The sequence below is a fragment of the Phalacrocorax aristotelis genome, chromosome 7, assembly GCF_949628215.1.
Source record: "Phalacrocorax aristotelis chromosome 7, bGulAri2.1, whole genome shotgun sequence".
NCBI lineage: Eukaryota > Metazoa > Chordata > Aves > Suliformes > Phalacrocoracidae > Phalacrocorax > Phalacrocorax aristotelis.
The window spans coordinates 38,100,883-38,114,842 of record NC_134282.1 but is presented as its reverse complement, the minus strand read 5'-3'; the positions used below and the strand labels follow the sequence as shown (position 1 = coordinate 38,114,842).

Genomic DNA, 13,960 nt, shown 5'->3' with positions numbered 1-13,960 from the left:
TGCTGCATTGGTTCTGCCAGGGATTAATGAGGAGACAACTGAATAAATAAGGAAAGTGTTTCAACCATGAAGAATTTACTATTTGGTGTTGTAGCAGGAGAGCTATAAAGGGGATTTGGTGTGGAGATTCTACACAGTTCTGATGACTTTATATGGAAGTTATATGTCAGCAAAGGACTGGATTTCATCAGCCTTAGCATCATACCATATATTTTTCATTTCCTGTGAGTCTTCCCAAGTCAATCACACAAATTTAGAGGATGTTCACCTTTTGTTACTTTGGTCATTTTTTGAAATGGCTGAAGTTTCATGTGTGAACTGTAGTTGTCAGAGAAAAGGTGCCTGATGTTTAAATTTTTCTGAATCAAATTAATTTTAATCTCCGTTTGTAACTTGGCTACTCCTTTCTGTAAGGCAATAAGGACTTCTTCATAGACATGAATTTTCAGGAACATGTGTATGGTTCATAAAAGGAATATGACATAACCAATAATGTACATTTACTCTGGGAAAATTTGCAGTACAGGTTATCAGTTGAAATGCTGACAACATGAAAAATCACAGAATCACACAGAATCACAGGTTGGAAGGGACCTGAGGGATCATCTAGTCCAACCTGAAATGTGGAGAATAAACAACAACCACAAAAAAATCAATTTCCTATTTTTGGTAGTGTGCTGGTTTTGGCTGAGAAGGGGTTAATTCTCCTCACTGTGGGGGTCGGCTACCTTTCCAGCTTCCCGCTCTGCTGCGTGGCGGGGGGGGGGGGGGGGGGGGGGGGCTGGGAGGGGCAGGGCCATGGGGGGGGCGGCTGACCCCGACTGGCCAATGGCAGGTTCATTCCATACCATGTGACACCATGACCGGTATATTGAGGGGGGGGCAGTTGCAGCGCGGCGTCGGGTCGGCGGGCGGCTGCGGCGCGTGCGGTTTGTTCCGGCGGTTCGTTCCCCCTCTCCCCTCCCTTCCCCCCTCCCCCGGGGCTTTGCGCCTCTCGTTGTTCTCCTTTACATTGCATTTCTATTGTTGTTTCTTTTAATTTTAATTATTAAACTGTTCTTATCCCAACCCACGAGCGTTACCCTTCTGATTCTCTCCCCCATCTACCGGTGGGGAGTGAGCGAGCGACTGTGTGGGTCTGAGATGCGGGCTAAACCACGACAGGTAGAAGTTCCATTAACTGATGAAATGAATTTGCAGTTAAAGTATGTTAAAAGTAAGAATGAATATGTTAAAAATAATGTTTAGTATGTTAGAAAGCTCAATGTTTTAGCAACTGTTGCTCTATCAAGTATATTAATTTTTGTCTGGAAAAAAATAAATGCATAAATCTCTTGAGTTACAATGATTAAATATTCAAAAATTAAGAAATAATAAAGTGCGGTAATATATAAACATTGAGTCTGCAAGGTATCCATTACTGCAGATTTTATACCACTTATAGTATCAGTGTTTCTTTGCTTATGTGGCAGTATTTAGAGACACAGACATTAACTAGTTGCCCGTTACTATATGGTAGCAGTATGTCTTTCATTCTAGAGGTTTTGACTTTGACACAGTTGGTCACAGATTCTTTTTCATACGTACAATATACAATATAGGAGTGTTAAATTGTAAAACTACTTGAAATCTTGTTTTCTATTAAAATTTTCAATGGAAATCTAATTTAATCCTTGGATGTATCAACTGGGAATTTCTCTGTCAAGTAAGGATTAGATTGGCAAAGAGGGAAATTCCTGTTTTTCATTTGAAAAACACTAAAAAAGTTCCAGCCACTTTGGTTTTAAGCTTGCCAAAAATATTTGTAGCATATGCGTTTATGGAAGGTAACATACTGTTACAACAGTGACCAGAAAGATTGTGAATTATGGGCATGCATATGGAAAAGGATGCAACAGAATTTCTTACTCATTTCAGATAATTCAGTAGGAGTATATGGCAACATGAACACTGAATATTTGAGGTGCCACACATTGAGCACATGCTTATTCGTGGCCTCTTACTGCGTGTGTCTTTATATTTCCCTGCATATTGAGTTCCCTACATATGGAGATTTGTGTCTGCCCACATTGAGCCAGGTTTTTTACATTTAAAGCAATAAAATGATAGTTAAGCTTATGCAATCAAGTTTATGGTTGTTTTGACATATTTTGAAAAGAGGGCAAAGGAGTGATTAACACAACGGGCGGTCGATATGGAGGATGCTGCTTAAATTGTTGTTTAAAACCCAAGTAGTTATATATATATCTCTCTCCAGAATGGTATTCAACCTTTTTTCCCCCAGCTTATACAAACTCATGATATTCACAAATACTTCTCCTCTTTTAATCCCTTTTGATAAGGACATGGGTATCTTAAATTGTTTTAAGACTACTTTTGATTATAAAAACACGTTTTTCAAATCTTCCTTGTTAATAATGCTCATTCATAAAACCCATTGAATTTCAAAGTGTGTGATAAAAGTGGGAGATAAATGCATGATTTTGAAATGTCTGGAGAAAAATAGCTGATAGTAGTCTAGTTTTGATTTAGCTTTCTCTTATAGTGTCAGGATGTTGTCAGGCTAAAGAATACTCTACTTTCTTTTTCCAAATGTGTCAAATGTTACCATCCATGTAATTGTACAGCAGGCTGGAAGTTCTTGAACATCTAAATAATATTTTTTTCTTGTTTGCCACTTGCAGTGAGTAATAAGAGGTTGTTTGTTTTTTTTCCAGATAACCTTTTTCATGCTGCTGTCTGCAGTGTGCGTAATGCTGAACTTGGCTGGTTCCATTCTCTCTTGTCAGAACGCTCAGCTGGTGAAGTCCCTGGAAGGATGTCAGTTGGTGAGTAATGAAAAACAAGTCTCTTGCAAAGGGCAATGGATTTTATTTTTTATTTGTTTATGTATTGTACACATATTCCTTTAATTTTCAAAACAGTATGTGTTAAGTAGAGCCATCTATAGGCATCACAACATGAAAAATCATGTTGGGCAAAGTTTAAGATTTAAAGTGTTCATGTATTTACAGTGTTTTGTCACCTCAAAAAGTAGGTTGTAATACTAGAAAGGCTTGCTTCTTAGTGTCATGGTACAAATGACGCTTAAACAGAATAGGTGGAATACACGCCACACCAAAGCAATGCAGTGATTACCATTCGATGTCAGCAGTATCAGGATTTCATCCAATAACTCCTTATACAGCCAGTGTATTTCACAGTTGTACTGAGAGTAACGTTTTGGTATGCGTATGTTAACATTTTATTTGCCAACCTAAATTAGCGTGGTGTTTGTTTTTTTTTTTAATTTCCAAGGCAAATGTATGTTACTTATGTTAAGTGAAATACAGAATAATAAAAATTATCATGGTGTGGCATGCTCTAAATTATTAAAAGGTACAGTGTATCTAAAGTTTTCATGTTTTTATCTCAGGAAAGAAGCCCATCTACATGGAACTCTTAATATATTTTTATGACATAAACTAATGAAGATGTCTGCAGAACTAAAGTAATGTCTGAAATCTCTGATGTAATGTAAATAATAAAACAATGATATCCCTGCCAAATTCAGTAGAACAAATATTAAATGATAGGTTTGCCAGATGGACTGGAGAATGTTTATGGATATGCATCAGTGCTCTTTTTGGTATAATTTGGCTGTCGGTGGACCAATCGAACTGTTTAAACTGTATGAGTATGCACTCATAGGATTCAGTCAGTATTAGGAATATGTGCACATGTGCACCCGAGACATTGATTTGAATGATAGAGACATGACATTTTTCTGTCTAATGCCAACAGACTGACTCCACAAAATGCTTGTGCACCTATTCTCTTCAGCCATTGTTTTCCTCCTTCGTTTTAAGGTTTTTGTCTAGTAAAACTCTTGAGGCTTCTGTTTGCAATCAATTTATTTAATAAAAATAGGTTGAAATAATATAAAATGTTTTGGCAAATATTTCAAAAGGCACATAAAAATACAGAACAGGAAACTATTTGGGTGTGACCTGTTGCATGCCTTCATCATGTTTTCAAGTCAGCCCGTAAGCCTGCGGTCTGTTTTTCTGTCACCCATACTGTTTCAGAAGGGTGTGTGTGCAGCTCCATCAGTTAGGGAGTCCAGAAGAGCTTAGGTATTCTGCTAAGCTTTTTACAGTATTTGCAATTTCTAGGTGTGATTGGGGTAAAGGCTTTACGGAACCAGATGACCAAGTCAGGTAGCTGACTCAGTGGAAAAACAGCAGTGACCCAAAGAGAGGAAGGAAGGGTTTTCCCTATATTCAGTCTTGGAATATGTATCAAGTTCCTGACTCTCATTTTGGCGGGGAGTTGAAGTTGTGCTGCAGAGCTGGAAAAATGATCTGGTGGAACCTGGAGCTGTTTTAAGATGTACGCTGTACTTTGGAGTGCTATGGAAAAATAGTTTTTGTTGTGGCATTTGTTGGGGTTTTTAAATGAAAAAAGAAGTATCATAGGTATTTTTTGTGGAAGATCTTTGAAGTCAGTCTTACTAATTGGTTTTGAGGTCCTTTCTTTGATATTAGGACTATTTAGAAGCTACTCTGAGGGACTAAGTTTAAATCAGAACTTCCCATGAAGACTTAGAAAACTGGCTTTGTATTTGCGTGCAAGAAAGAATAAATAGTCTCTCAAAATGAATGCTTTCCTAACTACATAATGCAACTGTATAACTACATTATGTGACCTATCTACTCTAATTTTCAAACACAGTATTTTGATATGGAGCATCATTGTAATGAATATCTTAGGCTTTTGTCTAGACATCAGGCTCTGCTGGTTGATACATGGTGTTTGATATTCTCAAGCAATGCCATCTTGCTGCACCTCTCATATAGTATAGTATCAAAGCCCTAAAGAAAAAAAAAAGGAAGGAACGTTGGAATTTTGGAAACATGAGTTTACCTCTTCCTTGCTCAATAGCTCATTGATTTGTTGGCAAAAGCCCCTAGAATTTCTCTACTGTTTGATACATAAATTATTTCAGAACCACCATATTCTTAATTACTTACTGATTTTGACATGTGATTGACTATAGTAATAAATGAAAAAATGTGTATGTATGAATAGATGGCTGAGGGGAATGATTTGTACTTGTGTGTGCAGTCTTTCACCTCTGACGCAGTAGTAACTGGTGTCATTACTGACATGGTTTTGACAGATGACCAGTAAGCTGTGTGAATAAAACTTAAATGGCAAATCCTGTCTGTCCCAGTTGGAGAGGAATGCAGGTAGCAAGAACAGTGCTGTTGGTGCTGTCGTGGCTTAGTGCATGCATGGGTCTTGCTACATGTATATGTCTGCTTTTCTACTTTGTTTTAGGCAGCCATATAGCAAACAGGGCTACTGAGCAAAACCTACTGGAAAATCCCTACGCCTACAATTCAGTTGCTTACTCAGACTACTGTTAACTGTGGTTATGTATGTGCTTGTTGGACTCTATGGTTAACTGTGTTGACAGTATTTATCATTTAATAATACAACCCAGCCACATGTGATCTTTGTTCTGGGATGTTTTGTGATAATATATTTGTGTTGGGATTCCTCATAGGCCTTTGCACCAAGCAAAAAGGCTCAGACAAATGGAAGGAAGTATTTTAATTTCTCCTAATACAAGTTATAATAGAGGTGTAGGACAAAAGGGAGAAAATCAAGTTAATGAGAATCAACGAAGTGGCATTGCAGGGACAGAAAGTTGAAATAAGCAAAGTTCTGCTTAATTAGCACGTTCCTAGACAAAGAAGGCACTGGCTCCAGCCAGTGGTTAGGTGTTCACTACCAAGAAAAAGACCTAAGTCAACAGAATGTCTTTTTAGTCTTTTAAATGTTCTCTTCAGTGACCTCTCTCCGGTTATGAACCCCATGTCTCTTCTTCAGTTTTGGTCAGAATCACCAGCTCTAATAGGAAAACTACTGCTGCAGAAGTAATCATTGATGAAAATTAGAAGGAATAAATTTGTTTTGGATAAAGTGAAATTTAGGAGAAAAATAAAAGGTGGTTCAGGAAAAATTGCTTTTCCCTCCTCCCACCCCAGTTTTCAGAAAAAATTGTGTTTCAGTTGTTTGGCATGTTTTCCACTTGGGAATTTAATGTTGTTTCAGGATATCCTAGATTTTCATGGGACCACATTTGATCTGAACTTTAAAATAGCTTTGGGTTCTTTATTCTATGATCTTAAATAAGATCATAGAATTGTTTAGGTTGGAAAAGACCATTGAGTCCAACCATTAACCGAGCACTGCCAAGTCCACCACTAAAGCATGTCCCTAAGTGCCATATCTACATGTCTTTTAAATACCATCAGGGATAGTGACTCAACCACTTCCCTGGGCATCCTGTTCCAATGCTTAACAACCCTTTCAGTGAAGAAATTTTTCCTAATATCCGATCTAAACCCCCCTGACACAACTTGAGGCCGTTTCCTCTTGTCCTATTGCTTGTTACTTGGGAGAAGAGACCAACATCCACCTTGCTGCAGCCTCCTTTCAGGTAGTTGTAGAGAGCGATAAGGTCTCCCCTCAGCCTCCTTAAGGCTATGTAAGACTTGTGCTCTGGACCCTTCACCAGCTTTGTTGTCCTTCTTTGGACACATGCTTGCCCCTCTTCTTCCCTCCTTTGTTTTGCCTTCTCTAGTCTTGTTGTAATCAATGAGGGAAGGGTGTGGTATCAAACAGGTGCTTTCAGTGGGCAGGCAGAGGATTCACAGGTGGAAGCAGGCTTTGCCCTTGGGTAGACAGGTGTTTTGGGATTAAGTTTGGTGGGTGGGTGTGAAGGAACTTCCTGAGGAGGTGCTTTCCCAATTTGTTCTCTTGTGGCAGAATTCAAATGAAGTGTTTGCTTGTTTCTTTAGGTTAATGGATTGTCTCTTAAGCAAGAATCCTGCAAATAGTGTTTTGCATTTTTTCTGAAGCTTGGTGTACTTGGCTAGTAAATTAAAAGGCTGCAGTTCTGTTCCATTTGTGTTTCCCTGAGCTTTTTGTTCCTGCTACAGATGGAACGTGCAAACTTTCTTCTAAAATAATGAAATGATGAGCTGGAAAAAGAAGATAAATGTTCAAGCTGCTCGTTTCAATTTTCAGAGCATGATAGGTACCTTTGCCACAGTGTGTTCTGCTAGATGAGAGCAATTTAACTGTGACTGTTTGTCATATCACAATTATTTCAAAAAAATAGTTTCTTCTGCCCAGACCTTACTTTTAAGTTTTTCCTTACTCAAAATAATGTGTCAGTTGGGCTGAATGTATTCATATGCAAGTAGCACATGAATACATCATATTGCCATGTTGAAGTGCTCATATGTATGAAATTCTAGAGTTCTGTTCTTGTAGACCACCCACTGGAACAGATGCACTGTAGCGAGCAACACTGCTTTATGATTAAGTGCAGGATTTGACTCAGAACTTGGTAATCTATTATGTTGAACATATTTAATTATTACTGTTTTTCCACTCAAAAAGGAAAAATATCAGTTTCTTAACAACTTGTTCTAAGCTTATATTTTATGTTAATTCCTTAGATGGCTCACTTTAGTGTTGTAGATCTGTGCAGTCCTACACTATGAGACTGGGTGTACATTATCAGAATGTTCGAAATCCTTTGATTGCCTTCTAGTTTACAAACTTACTTTCTAGGATACAAATTTACTATATGGCAATGCAGCTTTAGGAGTCAAAAAGTCAAAATCCAGCTTTTGTAGGTGTGCAGTTTGGGATGTAGTTAACATTCCATGTAACTGTACCAGACAAAAATATGCTAGTAAATTTCCAAGTACAGTACAAAAGTTAAGTTCAAAATAAATTCAGTTTTACTTGTAGTATTTCTGTCAAACTCATTCATGCTGAATGCATGGCTTTAAAAGTGATAATAGTATCTACTGTGTAGTAGAGTTCAAAATCAGAAGTGTTTCACATATTAGAGTAGTTCTTTGAAGAAGAATGAGAGGCGAGGGTCTTATTTTGCTTTAAACACTTTAAACATCATTCAAATAATGTATATTCTTGTGTGAATATGAAAAATGTGCTCACCGTATGTTAGCATTTAGAATGTGTAATTTGTTAATTTAGTATTTGTGCTCTTTATTCTGCAGCTTAGCAACATACAACACTGAGGAACGAAGAAATACCAGTAGCTTTAATGGCTTGTTATGAAAATGTAGTTGGAATTTTCCCCCCATGATTAGCTGTGGATCCTGCAGCCAAAACCTCAAGATACTGCTTTAAGTCCTTGAGAGTAGGATGTGTACCAGAGCAGCTATACACTCAAGCTGTTCATTAGTGTGTATATGAGAAACAACATTTCTGTCTTACAAATTTCTTTTTTAAAAAATTGACCTCTAAAAATTGTGCTTAACATATGTGGGTAGAGCAATGTGTATATTTTAATTTCTATTACTGCACAAGGTAGAATTTTGTTAGTGATGTTTTATTTCTTAATCTTTATTTGTCTTTCCTGGGTATACCTGTCTTATTGTAAGTCACTTCTTTAAAAACAAATGCTGTAGTTCAATCAAATTTACAGCCGCTTATTATTCAGTAAGAGTTCACTTCAGAAAAGTAGTGATAGTATCTACATGCATAGAAAGATGACTTTTAATTTATTTTTCAGTTGTACAGCTGAAATTGTCCTATGGTTATAGTAACTTAAAAAGGAAAACTCATTTTTCCTTTAATTATGTTTAGCTGGAATAGGTAGAGCAAGGAAAAGCAAAGCAAGTGCAGGTTGACAAAGAAATGACTGGCATAGCCCAGTTCCAGAACCGAGGTTTCTTTGTATTCCATTTTGTGCTGTAGCTACATTCAATTCTGTGCATATTAGAAAACAATTTTTAAAATTCCAGTAAAATATATCTACTTTATTGTTATTCACTTGACAGTTTTTTCTCTTGATATTTTTTCTCTTGATATTTCCCTACCACTCAACTTTATTCCTTACTGGATCCTCCTGCTCTTTCTCTTTGCATAAGCTGGTATAACTGACTAAAGTTCTTTCCCATAAACATACCAGGGAGGCTTTTGTGCACTCCACTGCCTTGTTTTCAACTTTTGAGCCTTTATATTTTGTTTGAAATTTCGGCCTGCCTTTTTTATGTTCCCTAAAAAAAAATCCCTGAAGGCTGATTTGAAGGAAAAGTAAAATCTATTACTACTTTTACTAGAAGTTTTATATGTGTAATAGGGAAAGGGTAGAACGCAAAGTAACGCTGTTACTTTATCCGTAACTAAACCTTTTTGGTGAGAATGTGTGTGCACTCAGCAGTAACTTCTTCTTTGTTAAGACACCTTTAATACCTAGGCAAAGTTTGATGGATTGATACAGATGAAAAAATTCTGGTCTGCACACATTTTTGTTACTTTGTTGTAACGTAGGGGGCTTTGTGTGTGTGTTTATGTATGTGTTTCTAATAAGTCTGAAGTTCTCTGTGTTCTTTGTTTTTTGGGGATGCTTTACTTTCTTGATCCTCTACTACTTAAAAGTCAGATTTTAATGGTTTTATCAGTTTTGAAGTATCAGTACTGCTTTTTGGCAAGACGAAATAAACTTAAAAGACAATTAATGCATGTAGGCAGCTCAGGCTGATGTTTGAAATCTTAAATATGGTTTGGATGAAGGTGTACTGTCATAAATATGAAAGTACACAAACTATGCTGTGATTACCGACTACGCTTACTAACACGAATAAGAACCACAAAGTGGAATGCAAATACATACATGAAAATTGATGGTGGGGAGTATGTGCAGGGGATGAAATGAATGAGCTCTGCCAACCAAAAAGAGGTTTAAACATGGCAGAGAGAGGAGAAAGAACGCAGTTTTGGAGGCACTACTGACGTAATTGTGTCTGAGGCTGGCAAACACCAGCCCTGCAGCTGAAAGGAGTAATCTCAACTCCTCCTCCCCATACTGGTGTAGCTCTATTGTTTGTGCCACTGTCTGTATTTATGAAGCCAGACAGCAAATGGCATTTGAGGTCTGATCTGGACTAAAAATAAACCACTCCTACAAAAAATAAGTTAGTTTTGATAGTGTTTAGGTCACAAAGTAGCTGTATGCATTCTTGATCCTCTCTGCACAAGAGTGAGACAGCAGTAGGTAGGGCAGCGATAAGCATTCTGGAGCATGAGGGCTCAGAACCGCTTTCAGTTGCTGTATTGTTGAAAGCACGAATTCAATTACATGCTCAGCCTTTTTGTATTGCTCCCAACTACAAAAACAAAAGTTAGCAAAGATGTCACTTCACAGACATTTGAAGGAAAAGGTGCACAATGAGGCAAATTGTTAAAAGCTCTCTAAAAATGTATGTCTAAGATTAAAACAGTTTGTTTTGCAGTCTGATTGCAAAACTTAGGTGTTTTTGATTATGCTATGATTTTTAAGATGCCCCTATGTTTTGCAGGAACTTTCATGTAAACAATTCTCTTAACTGTTTTAAGAATTGAGTTAAAGGGAGAGTTACTGAGCAGTAGAAAGTTATGGAACATCTTTCAGAATGAATCGAGAATGTCTCATAGATGGGGAATCTTGACCAAGAAAGTATTTATCTTTTTCGCCTGATTTCTGTGACACCTGTTCATTATATGAGATAAAAGTAGACTTGGGATCTGTATTTCATATTAGAAATGTCAAATACATCCCATCATGAGTCAGTGACTATCTTTCATTGAATGAGGGCAGCAGGAATTGGAGAATAAATGATCTTGCAGTAGACAACTTTGTCTGAAGTCCATTTTCCTCATTATAAAAAGTTTTTAGCAGCTGAAGGCTATATTGATTTGTTCTATGCCTGGTGCTGGTATACCATGTGTGCTTTCAGTAGCATTCTGGCCACTGAATTTGACACAGCTCTAAACTCAAATTTTTTGTGGATCTGTGTCTGTTTGGTTTGTTGGTTTTTTTTTTTTTTTTTTGGGTAAAAGATTAAGTAACATGGTGATTCGGGTATCTCACTACCCAGCCACTATGCTTCTATGTTTACCTGACTGAGTATGCCTGAATTGTACATTGAATTGTTTATTCCTTACATGAAAAGTCATAATAATTTCTTCTGAGTGTCATTCTTACTACTGATTATTGGAGTATAGAAACCTGGGATCTGGTATTTTTAAAATCATTGTTCTCAATACTACACAGGATTAAATTGTAACTAGTGACCTGGAGAAGTAACGTATTGTGTCCCACTGTTAGCTCTTTAAATAACTGGCAAAAAATGAGAACGGAGAAGTCATAGAAATACCCAATTGAGAAAATTTAAAGTAATGATAGTTCATATAAACAGGCTACATGAAAACTTGTACAGAGTTAATTTTGGCTTAAAAAAGGTCTTTGGAGGAAGCAGTAAAATAAACATTGATAAACATTGTTATTGGTTTTGGGTTTGGGTTTTTTAAATACAGAAGTCAGAATCAGTATAATGAATATTTTCATTGAGCTGAATGGGATTATTTTAAAATCACTCACAGATAACTTCAGTTTATTTTGTGAGAATGATCAGGGTTCAGTATTCTTAGCAAGGCATACTTTAATGCAAGTCTTTGAAGAATAGAATGCATAAAATGTAAAAACATTGAATGCTTATTTTATTCAAGACAAATTCAACATAGGAAAATAGAGAGCAAACATTTTCCAAGGTGTAAATATATATGAAATTGCATGTACCTCTTGCTTCCTCCACTACTTCTTCATCCTGTGTTCTCTTTTTTCAGCTATATGTCATGGTTTCTTTTGTAATTATTTTTCCATGTGTGTGTAGGAAGTATAAGTTAAGTTTGTGATCATGACTGCATTGTGTTTTTTCTGACTTTTTTCTATTATTTTGTCTTTGCCCATTGGGTATGATTTGTTGTTTATTCAGGTGAGTAACTTTGGTTTCATCTGCCCCTGTAAAGCAAATTTTTTTTAAAAAAGAGCCATAAAAGATAATACTCTTATTCGGTATTGTATCTGCTTTCTGTATTTTACCTGGGTTTATAGCTCATATTAGCCGATGAGAGGCATTCTGCTTCAGGGGATTCTGCATAGAGATTTAGAGATTTTAATTTTGCATTTAGTAGTCATTACTGTCACAATAGGTGTAAATATCTTTTTTGGGGAGAGTGTTTCCGTTGATTTATACTTTCTTTTCTCTGACCTTTTCCATCCCCCACTCCCCCTTTTTTTTTTCCCCTCTACAGATTAAATTCGACAGTGATGGTGTTTGTGTTTGCTGTGAAATGCAGCATCAAACATCAGGCTGCAGTAACCTGGGAGAGACACTGAAACTGAACCCTCTGCAGGAGTGTAATGTTGTGAGGCTGACTCTAAAGGTACGTTATGAGAAGAATGAACAATTTATTTCAGTTTTTAGTAGTGAGTGCTTAGCAAGACAGAGTGTGTGATGAAAGGAGGAGTAGCTGGTGTTCTTTGTGTTCGTACACTCTTGCATGCAAAAAAAAAAATCTTACTCCAACAGAATTTAGTGCTTCTATGCATGAAAATGGTTTTATATTACATGCTCAATATCTGTATTTGTACAGGTAACAATTTTGTAAAGGTAGTGATTTTATTAGAGGTTATTTAAGAAACAGAATTTACAATCAGTTATGACTGATGCTGCAAGGTATAAGAACAGGTCTTTCATATTACTGTTCAAGAAAGCTAGAATCACAGGTGGTGGTTGGTGTTGTTTAGTAATACTATGGTAAACTGCAAAGAAACACAAAGTTATTAGCAGAATGATGAAGTATTTAATGAAATACTGCTAACACAAAGTATTAGCAGTATTTCAGATGGAAGTTACTTTGGGAGGGAATAGTAACTGTTCTTTCAGGATAATGCTGGAAACATGCTTAGACTATTGGGCAATATTGTAAGAAGTTCAAATCCTGTAGCATTTTGTGTTACAACTACCCAGGGAAAAAACTGAGAGCAAATATTAAGGATACTGTATGAGTGAGTTATATCCCAGTGTAATTGCCCACATCATTGTGTCACTTCATTGTCACCAAACTAGCAAGACATGGTGTTACATTGGTGTGGAAAACAGTAAGGGAACCATGAAAGAATTAGTCAGAAGAAAGAACCCTAGCCTGAGACACAGATATTGATTCATAGAATGGTTTGGGTTGGAAGGGGACCTTTAGAGGTGATCTAGTCCAACCCCCCCTGCAGTGAGCAGGGATATCTTCAACTAGATCAGGTTGCTTAGAGCCCTGTCCAACCTGACCTTGAATATTTCCAGGGATGGGGCCTCCACAACCACTCTGGGCAGCCCGTTCCAGCACTTCACCACCCTCGTAGTAAAAATTTTTTTCCTTATATGCAGTCTAAATCTACCCTTCTTTTGTTTAAAACCATTAACCCTTGTCCTGTCACAACAGGCCTTGCTAAAGAGGTTGCCCCCATCCTTCCTGTATTTTCCCCTTCAACCCCAACTCTCTCAGCCTGTCCTTGTAGGAGAGGTGCTCCAGCCCTCAGATCATTTTTGTGGCCTTCCTCTGGACCTGCTCCAACAGGTCCATGTCCTTCTTGTGCTCTGGTTCATTTTAGGTTTATTTAAATGATCAACAGAACTACTCTGCATCTGTGGCTTGTGGCTTTCAGTTTCAAAGTATATATTTGAATAAAGTTAATAGAATATAATGGAGTGAAGTAGTGAAATTCAACGTGATAAGGATCTTAGGGATTTAGACTATAGTATGAGGCCTGAAAATGCTAAGTTATATTGATAGTTGAAGCTATATTTTGAAGTTCAGAACAGGTAGAAATCCTGCAAAGGGTATATAACAATTATTTAAATGTTATTCAGCTGTGTTAAGAAAAAGGGAAAAAAAAGAAAAACAACTGCTAAGTAACAAGGATCAGGTAGAAATTAAAACAATTTGATATGGCGTCAATACTAAGTAAGAGCTCTGTCTCAGGTTTCAGTGAGAATGATAGAGGAGACTATGGGATCAAAAACCTACAGGGTAGCAGGAATTTAGTAAG

At 37.0% G+C, this 13,960-nt stretch overlaps 1 protein-coding gene across 2 annotated transcripts in view; it reads left to right on the top strand.

Moving 5' to 3' along the window:
- ENTREP2 (endosomal transmembrane epsin interactor 2) overlaps positions 1-13,960 on the top strand; it is a 154,951-nt gene that overhangs the window by 91,024 nt on the left and 49,967 nt on the right. For both annotated transcript variants that reach the window (XM_075100197.1, XM_075100196.1), the window contains exons 3-4: positions 2,718-2,828; positions 12,169-12,300. In XM_075100197.1, coding sequence (XP_074956298.1) covers positions 2,718-2,828; positions 12,169-12,300 — 243 coding nt within the window. The remainder of the gene's footprint in view (positions 1-2,717; positions 2,829-12,168; positions 12,301-13,960) is intronic.